At 45.3% G+C, this 9,135-nt stretch overlaps 2 protein-coding genes across 2 annotated transcripts in view; both read right to left on the bottom strand.

The window, feature by feature from the left end:
* Positions 1-1,183, bottom strand: part of LOC108784548 (arsenite methyltransferase-like) — a 41,003-nt gene extending 39,820 nt beyond the window's left edge. The window contains exon 1 of the mRNA XM_018553395.1: positions 1,109-1,183. Coding sequence (XP_018408897.1) covers positions 1,109-1,183 — 75 coding nt within the window. The remainder of the gene's footprint in view (positions 1-1,108) is intronic.
* Positions 1,184-6,897: 5,714 nt separating this feature from the next.
* The window catches only part of BORCS7 (BLOC-1 related complex subunit 7), an 11,469-nt gene continuing 9,231 nt past the window's right edge, over positions 6,898-9,135 (bottom strand). The window contains exon 5 of the mRNA XM_018553416.1: positions 6,898-7,093. Within this exon, the coding sequence (XP_018408918.1) occupies positions 7,042-7,093 (52 nt within the window). The 3' untranslated portion in view covers positions 6,898-7,041. The remainder of the gene's footprint in view (positions 7,094-9,135) is intronic.

The raw sequence follows: 9,135 nt of genomic DNA, 5'->3' as shown, positions 1-9,135 counted from the left end.
CCTTTCATATCAGAGTGGCCCCCCTTTACATCAGAGTTTCCCCCTCACATTAAAAGTCCCTTTTTCCATCAGAGCACCCCTTCAATATCAGAGTTTCAATCAGAGCACTCATTTCACATCAGAGCTTCAAGCAGAGCACTCCGTTCATATCAGAGTGGCCCCCCTTTACATCAGAGTTTCCCCCTCACATTAAAAGTCCCTTTTTCCATCAGAGCACCCCTTCAATATCAGAGTTTCAATCAGAGCACTCATTTCACATCAGAGCTTCAAGCAGAGCACTCTAGATCTCCCCTTTCATATCAGAGTCACCCCCCTTTCACATCAAAGTTTCTCTTTCACGTCAGGAGCCCCTTTTTTCTATCAAAGCACCCCTTTCATATCAGAGTCCCCATCTTTCGATGTGAAGGGGAAGTCTTCTCCTGCTTTTATCTAAAACTTAATCCAGTTTGGTTTGTGTCATTTAGTAGTCTACTGAGTTTAACTTGGCAAACAGCCTGGCTTAGGCAGCCTTGTAGGTACATGTGCTATGATGAGAGACGCTCTTCTAGAACACAAATGTCAAAGACCTACTGTTGTTTCTTTAGTCTGCTGTTTAGAAGTGTAGTAACACTGTCAGATTACATTGTGATTGCTTTTACAGTCACAGACTTTTCGATAAAAACACTGATCATATGCAAAAACACAGACACAGACACACACAGCAGACACATACCTACAGCAGTCTGCCATTCTTAGTTCTGCACAATCCCTAGCTTCCTTGTTACCCAGAATGCAGTGCTGCTTATAGCTTCCTCTCCCCTCCCTCTGCATGAACTCAATACCCTCAGCTGCTAAATGTAAACTCTGCTCCGCTCTGTGAAGGACATTGCTGCTGTTAAATAATATACCTGGAAGATTATTGCTTTGTGTAGCAGTAATGTGGGAGAGGTCTGCGCAAGCACCCCTTACAGTTTTATATCCTTACATTATCTGTATTGACTGTACACATTATCAGAATTTTCTAAGACTGTTTAAATTGTTTATTACCCTATTTTTTTCCTGGGTGCATGTTTTAATATATTTACTCTTTAAAAAAAAATTGCTTTCATCTTTTTTCAGTTAGAATTACCCGGTTGATCCTGCCAGTCCCACCGTCTTCCTTTATTGAGGGCCGGTTCACACCAGCTCCGGTGCGTTGCAGCATAATTCACTGCTGGAACGCGCTGGAGTGCATCACGGGGTTCTATCGAAAGCTCCAACTCGTCGAACTCTCCTACTGGGCACGTCACATCCGGTGACTGCCAGTAGGAGATGTACGGCAGATGGAGCTAGTGTGCATGGGCAGAAAATTCTTGTCGAACTGTCTAACTTTTGCCGCTGCGCCTGCGCGGCTAGCAGCTCATCGGATCCTATAACCTAGTACAAACTTATATTTGTCCTAGGTTATAGAAGCTGATAGCCGCGCAGGCGCAGTGGCAACTGCGGTTGTAGAAAGATTCATGTGGCCGCGCAGGTGTTGTAACATAATATAACCTTTGACTAGGTTATAGATTCTGATGAGGCAATAGCCACTGCGCCCGCGCGGCTATCGGCTTCTATAACCTAGGACAAATATAGCTGTAGTAGATTATAGAAGTAGATAGCCGCGCAGGCGCTGTGGCAATTGTTACAGTTTTCCTGGGCATGCGCACTAGCACCATCTGCTGTAGATCTCCTACTGGCAGTCACCGGATGTGATGTCACCAGTTGGATTGGTCGACAAGTTGGAACTTTCGATAGAACACCGGCAGGGATGCGCTCCAGAATGGAATCATGCTGTCAGCAAAAGTCCCGCTCTGCGCATGCGCAGCGGAGAACGAACATGCGCATGCGCAGCTGAGAACAAACACGCGCATGCGCAGTCGGAGGTGCCGTGCGGAAATCCGCGCCAAGTGGCGCACAGGAAGTGACGTCATAGATAGATTCACGGCCCTATTTAAACCCAGCTCAAACGCCCACTAGTTGCTGGTTTGTCTTTCCAGTTTGTGTGTGTTCCGTGTATCCTGTTTTGCCTGATCCTGTATTCTCCTGATCTCTCTGGATTGTGACTCGTTCCTGTTTTGCCGACTATCCTTGCTTGCTGCCTGCCTTATTGACCTCGGACTGTTTTCTGGATATTCTTCTGCCTGCTCCTTATTGTACCGCATCGGATCTCCTGGCTATTGACGCCGGCTTGTTTTGACATCGATTACTGGATCTACCAAAAGCCCTCGTGCCACTCATTGTCCGACTGGCCTTTGTCCCCAATCTCAAAGGCCACAAGACACGGGGTGCAAGTGGAGCCTCCTCATACCTTCGGTCTCAACACCAGGTACCTAATACATGCTGGAACGCACTAGAGCTGGTGTGAACCGGCTAGGGCCGGTTTTAACGTGGAGCAAAAAGGGCAGCTGCCCGGGGCCCAGTCAATGTTGAGGGGCCCAAAGCAGCTGCCTCTTGAACCCATAAATAGAGGAAGGGATTCCAGCGGGAGCACGACTTGCTCATCCTGTGTAGGTGAGGGGACTTGCTCATCCTGTGTAGGTGAGGGATCTGTGTCTGTGCCGTTCGGGAAGTCGGAGGGGGGAGGGGTGCCTGGCAGCAATAACAGGGAAGGAAAACAACCAGCAAAGCCTCTTTATCTGGGATGTGTCACTGACCCGGACTACCGCTGTGATCCCCCCCCAAAAAAAATATTACCCAGGGAACTACATGTTCCAGCATGCCCTCATTGTTCCTGTATGCCCCCTAAATATCATTCAGGAAACTGAGGTATAGGGGGCTGTACAGGGCCAATGAGGGCATGCTGGGACTTCAAATCTCAGCAATATATTATACAGCTATGCAAAATACCACCATCTATAGAGGACTACAAATCCCAGCAAAATATTATACTGCAATGCAGAATACCAGCAACTAGAGAGAATTACAAATCCCTGGAAAACATTATACAGCAATGCAGAATACCATCAGATATAGAGGACTAGTAATCCCAGCAATAGATTATACTATAATGCAATGTACAGGATTGCAGCGGGGCAGATGTACAGGATGGCAGCGAAGCAGATGTAAAGGGATGGCAGCGGAGCAGATGTAGAGGATGGCAGCAGGGGCAGATGCACATGATGGCAACGGAGCTGATGTACAGGATGGCAGCGGAGATGATGTACAGGATGGCAGAGGGGCAGATATACAGGACTGTAGAGGGACAGATGCACATGATGGCAACGGAGCTGATGTACATGATGGCAGCGGAGATGATGTAAAGGATGGCAGGGGGGCAGATATACGGGATGGCAGCGGGGCAGATGTACCGGATGGCAGCAGGGGCAGATGCACAGGATGGTAGCGGGGGCAGATGCACAGGATGGTAGCGGGGCAGATGTACAGGATGGCAGCAGGGGCAGATATACAGGATGGTAGCGAGGCAGATGTACAGGATGGCGGCAGGGGCAGATATACAGGATGGCAGCAGGGGCAGATGTTCAGGATGGTAGCGGGGAAGATGTACAGGATGGCAGCAGGGGCAGATATACAGGATGGCAGCAGGGGCAGATGTACAGGATGGTAGCGGGGCAGATGTACAGGATGGTAGCGGGGCAGATGTACAGGATGGCAGCAGGGGCAGATGTACAGGATGGCAGTGGGGCAGATGTACAGGATGGCAGCAGGAGCAGATGTGTGTGTGATGGGGTGTTATAGAACATACACAAACAAATTATAAATCAAATCTTCCGAAGACACAATCACTGTTTCGTAACCCCTTTATTATAAAGCATCTGATCACGCTGTCCGTAATCCTAATAGACTACAAAAACACCATTTAGTTCATACCCGCAGCAGGTGTCAACTGAAGAGGTTTTTTAAGGACCGGGACCAAACGGCTTAGTGATTTTAATATGAAAAAGTTTATTTGAAAAAAATCAAACATCAAAAAAGTGAAACATCATATTGCATCTTCCCCTGGTTGTTAGTTACGCCACTGGCTGCAACTTCTCTCTGCAAGTTGCATAACATAAGATCCTGTCTGATCCCTTCCTCCTGTACCTGATCCCTTTCTTCCTTTGTATCTGATCCCTTCCTCCTGTACTGGATCCTTTTCTTCCTTTGTATCTGATCCCTTCCTCCTGTACCTGATCCCTTCCTTTCCCTGTACCTGATCCCTTCCTTTCCCTGTACCTGATCCCTTCCTTTCCCTGTACCTGATCCCTTCCCCCTTTACCTGATCCCTTCCCCCTTTACCTGATCCCTTCCCCCTTTACCTGATCCCTTCCTCCTTTACCTGATCCCTTCCTTTCCTTGTATCTGATCCCTTCCTCCTTTACATGATCCCTTCCTTTCCTTGTATCTGATCCCCATACATTTTCACACACAGCATAATACAAGTTAGTAAAATTGTTTTGCTCCCTGTATTGGACCTGTTACAGTAAGTAGAAAGGGGGAAGGGGTCAGTTAAATCACAATGGCAACAACATGGCAGTCACGGTAATGCATAGTGTGAACCTTGCCTGGCAGAAATGAAAATACACCTGAGATATAACTTTTCTGAGTCTTTCCTATTTTACTTTGAAGGCACATTTCATGACTACTTAAACTTCAGTTTGGCTACAGGATTGAACTGAGTCAGTTCAGGGCTGCTGCTAGCGTAAGTAGTCATAGGCAGCTGCCTGAGACTGCGCCAGGGAAGGGGCTGGAAAAATGCACCTTCACCTGCGTAGCAAAAATCCTTGCAACTGCCTTGCAGTTCTGTTTACTATGTGATTGCATAGTGTTGCTCCACCACTGGCATACACTGCATAGCATGACGTCTCACATGGGGTCTTTTATCCATTTTTTAATCAAATATTTTTATTTTTTAACTTTACTTTTAAGGTCTTTGGGGAAATATTAGGGGTCTAAACAGACCCCTGATATTTCCCTTTTAAAATAGAAAAAGAGATTGAAGACACAATCTCTTCTGCATCCCGTTATATATATGAACAGAAATCCTCTATGAGTGTTCCTGTTCATTCATAACATGTGGATATATTGTGATTACTATGTCCACAATCATGAATGAACAGGAGGGGATGCAGGCCACTCCCATTCATTCATTTTTGAGGATTGAGTAACCATACTATGTCCTCGATTATATACAAACACTCAGCGATCACCGATAGCTGAATCTCACTCTCCATCCTGACAACTGTCACAGGAGGCTGAGCGAGCAACTCAGCCACAAAGTGGTAGGTCATGTAAAATGACAGAGCGGGCTCAGCGCATGCTGAAGCGTACAGTGCGCAGAAGTCGCCAACTGTCTGCAGAGCCAATAGCTACAGACCTCCGAACTTTGTGTGGCCTTCAGATTGGTACAACAGTGCGTAGAGAGCTTCATGGAATGGGTTTCTATGGCTGAGCAGCTGCATCCAAACCTTACATCATGTGCAATGCAAAGAGTCAGATGCAGTGGTGTAAAGCACGCCACCACTGGACTCTAGAGAAGTGGAGACATGTTCTGTGGAGTGACGAATCACGCTTCTCTGTCTGGCAATCCGATGGACGTGTCTGGGTTTGGCGGTTGCCAGGAGAACGTACTTGCCTGACTGCATTGTGCCAAGCGTAAAGATTGGTGAAGGGGGATTATGGTGTGGGGGTTGGGCTTGGCCCTTTAGTTCCAGTGAAGGGAACTCTTAAGGCATCAGCATACCAAGACATTTTGGACAATTTCATGCTCCCAAGTTTGTGGGAACAGTTTGGGGATAGCCCCCTCCTGTTCCAACATGAGCGTGCACCAGTGCACAAAGCAAGGTCCATAAACAAATGGATGAGCGAGTTTGGGGTGGAGGAACTTGACTGGCCTGCACAGAGTCCTGACCTCAACCCGATAGAACACCTTTGGGATGAATTAGAGCGCAAACTGAGAGCCAGGACTTCTCGTCCAACATCAGTCCCTGACCTCACAAATGCGCTTCTGGAATACCTGTAAAAAAAACAAAAACAAATGCGCTTCTGGAAGAATGGTCAAACATTCCCATAGACACACTCCTAAACCTTGTGGACAGCCTTCCCAGAAGGGTTGAAGCTGTTATAGCGGCAAAGGGTGGGCCAACTCAATATTGAACCCTACGGACTAAGACTAGGATGGCATTAAAGTTCATGTGCGTGTAAAGGCAGGTGTCCCAATACCTTTGGCAATATAGTGTATATGCGCATAGGAAAATACAAGGTAATTTGTGCATGTGGACTCTTCTTTTAATTTTTTTTTCAACGCTGGGCTACTTTTTCGGTGTCTTTGCATTTTTTTTTACGATAATAAAAAAAATTCTATTTCTATAAATTATGAATGTAATATCTCTAGCTTTTCTTTTCTAATAACCCCAAATCAATACAATTAACACAGCAAGGCATCCTAACAAGCTAATACTTCATTTGTTCCCATATATTTTTCTCCTATGTGCCGGGGATGTCCCTGGTCCCAGGATTGCTCCAAACAGAGACTGCAACTTCCAGATCCAAGTCGGGGGTCCTTCTCTATAACACCTCTCTATAAGTTATTAAGGTGTGTGTACTGCATTAGGAGTTTCAGAGCTCTGACTTCAAGGTCACAACTGCTGTCTGCATAATGAGATAATTTAAGGTTAGGAACTCCCATGGCAGGCAGGTGAAGAATTGGGAGGAATAGAAGGCAAGATGAACAATGCCTTCATATGCTTAACTGAAGAACAGCTTTATTTTAAATCAGACATTTCACAGTTACAGTATATTATCTAAACTGTGTGAAAGGATTGATCTGGTGACACCCAGATAAAGAGCACTCCATTCTTGTCTTAGATGAACTTCAACATCAATGTGATCTTTGAAGAGCCATCATGAATAATATTACACAGAATAAAAAAAAAAACACAGACACCAATATTAGTTAGACATATTATAGGTATGTTCAAGTATTAATAATCCACTGGCACAAAGGAGCATACCCAGGAGCTGTCAAATACCAACATACAAGCAGCTTTGGATCCATGGTAGGCAGCATTATTTAATGTACCAAGCTTCCCTGGATTCTTCTCACTTCAAAAGATGCCTCAACTGGTCCTGGAGGTTTGATGACTGTTCAACACTATACACAAAGCAGAGGATGTGAAAACATATCGATACTGCATTTATATATTTAAAACACAAGCAACTACAAGGGTGGCTGGTGGACAATCACTTAGCACCCTATCCACCTTTCTTTGCCGTGATGGTCACCTGGAGGTTTAGAAACACCCCACTCTGCCCTAGCTGTCTGCTGGATACAGGGGAGGATACAAAAGTTGGGAAAGTGTAATGGCTCACACTCCAACTCAAGGTTCAGGGACTGCCTGTGTGTGACACAGGAGGGATGAAAACAGCAACACGAAGGACATGAAAGGACAGTAGTGAAGGTTAGGAAACCCTCTCGACTCTTTATGCTCTAATACAAAACTGTATGTGGCCCTGCAGCTCTTGCCAAAATATGCAACTATACACAGACTGCTTGCACAATATGGCACACTTATCTCCTCCAGTGAACTCCTCCTTGCTGCTCAGCTGCCGCCATCTTCTTCCGGGTTCAAAGTCTCCTGTCTTTAGCCACTGAGCACCCAATTATGAGAATGGGAGTTACATCGTCCCAGTGCTTGGCTCTTACTGCTGGCAGCTTATGGACTATACACTGGTGGAATGGCTACTAATCCCACCAAAGCATTCATTTATAATCGGTAATGTGGTAGTTAGCTTTATTATTACAACATTTCTCATTCTCACAGAGAAATTCAGGCCCATGCTTCGTTTCTGCTAAGAAATACTTCTGGATATCAAAGAGCATGTGATCTTCTCCTCTTCCTCCTAGGATGCAGTTCATGACCCCGAGTGGCCAATCGTGAGACTTGAACACTATCACATGCAGGAGTGCAGACAAGGTGAGTACAAGTGGCTGGGGAAGAGCCCTATCATAAGAACCCATCACTTTGCTTGAATGGGCAAAGTGACAAACACTCTTTCAAATATTGCCCTGTCAAAAGTATTACTGATCATTTTGTGGAGCACTGATATAAAAAGGTTTAAGGGACAACTTTTAACATTTTTCCAATAAAACACGGTGTGTAGGTCTTAAATTAGAGCTCTCAAGAAGACAAATCTAATGATGTGAGGAGCTTTCTACAGATTTGATAAGATTTACAGTTGCGTACATGTTATGGGCAATTCCAATGCTCACTTCTACAATATTTTGACAAAGAAAACAATATAGAAAATGTATTTAGTAGATACATTTTTTCAGTTAAAAATGTTCTTTTACTCCATCCTAGGCCTGGTCTAATATCTTTTAAATGGAGCCATGCTGGCAAAAAGAATTTGTCATTTTCATGATTTTTTTTGTCCTGCATTTGACCAGTTATTTGCAAATGTTCTCAGTCATCTTTCCGGCTACACTGCACTTAGGGCTTGTTCACACCAAGCGCGGAGCAGATCCAGAGCAGAGCAGGTGCAGACCGGATCAAAACTGCGTCCAATGTATTCCTATGGTATTTTGAGCTCCAGTTCACACCACAGCATGCAGATCCAGAGCAGATTTTAAAAAATGCAGCAGGCCCTATTTTACCTGCTCTGGATCTGCAAACGCATCAAAAACGCATTCAAATGCCTGGAACGCACTAAAAGCCCATGTTAACCTCTTGCCGTCCGCCCTTGGTAAAAAAACGGACGGACGGCACTGCAGCATTGGCGGGTTGCCGTCTCCAAACGGCATTTTTTTTCTGCTTGCGCGCGCCCCCCTAGCGGGCACGCACGGGCAGAAAAGACTTGACCATTGCACACACCCGTTACCGGGTGTTTCACATAAAGGCGATCAGCGGCTCCATAGCCCACCGATCGTCTATATGTGCTCGTTCGCGTCCGCCCATCCCCCAGATCTCTGCTTCATCAGCTTCTTTTGGGGTCCACAGGTGACATTAGAGGTCCTAGAGACCCCCAATGTCTCCATAAAGAGGACCTGTCAGTGTGCCTTTGCTATTATATAGGGGGATTGTTATCCCCCTATATAATAGCAATAACAATAAGTGCAAAAAAATAAATATAAATAAAAAAAAATAAAAGTAACATATAAAAAAGTAAAATAAAATAAAAGTCACATATAAAAAA

The sequence above is a fragment of the Nanorana parkeri genome, unplaced genomic scaffold (genome assembly GCF_000935625.1).
Source record: "Nanorana parkeri isolate BGI_ZX_2015 unplaced genomic scaffold, ASM93562v1 scaffold119, whole genome shotgun sequence".
Lineage (NCBI taxonomy): Eukaryota > Metazoa > Chordata > Amphibia > Anura > Dicroglossidae > Nanorana > Nanorana parkeri.
Note: the sequence above shows the minus strand (reverse complement) of the source record. Positions and strands in the feature narration are given on the sequence as shown.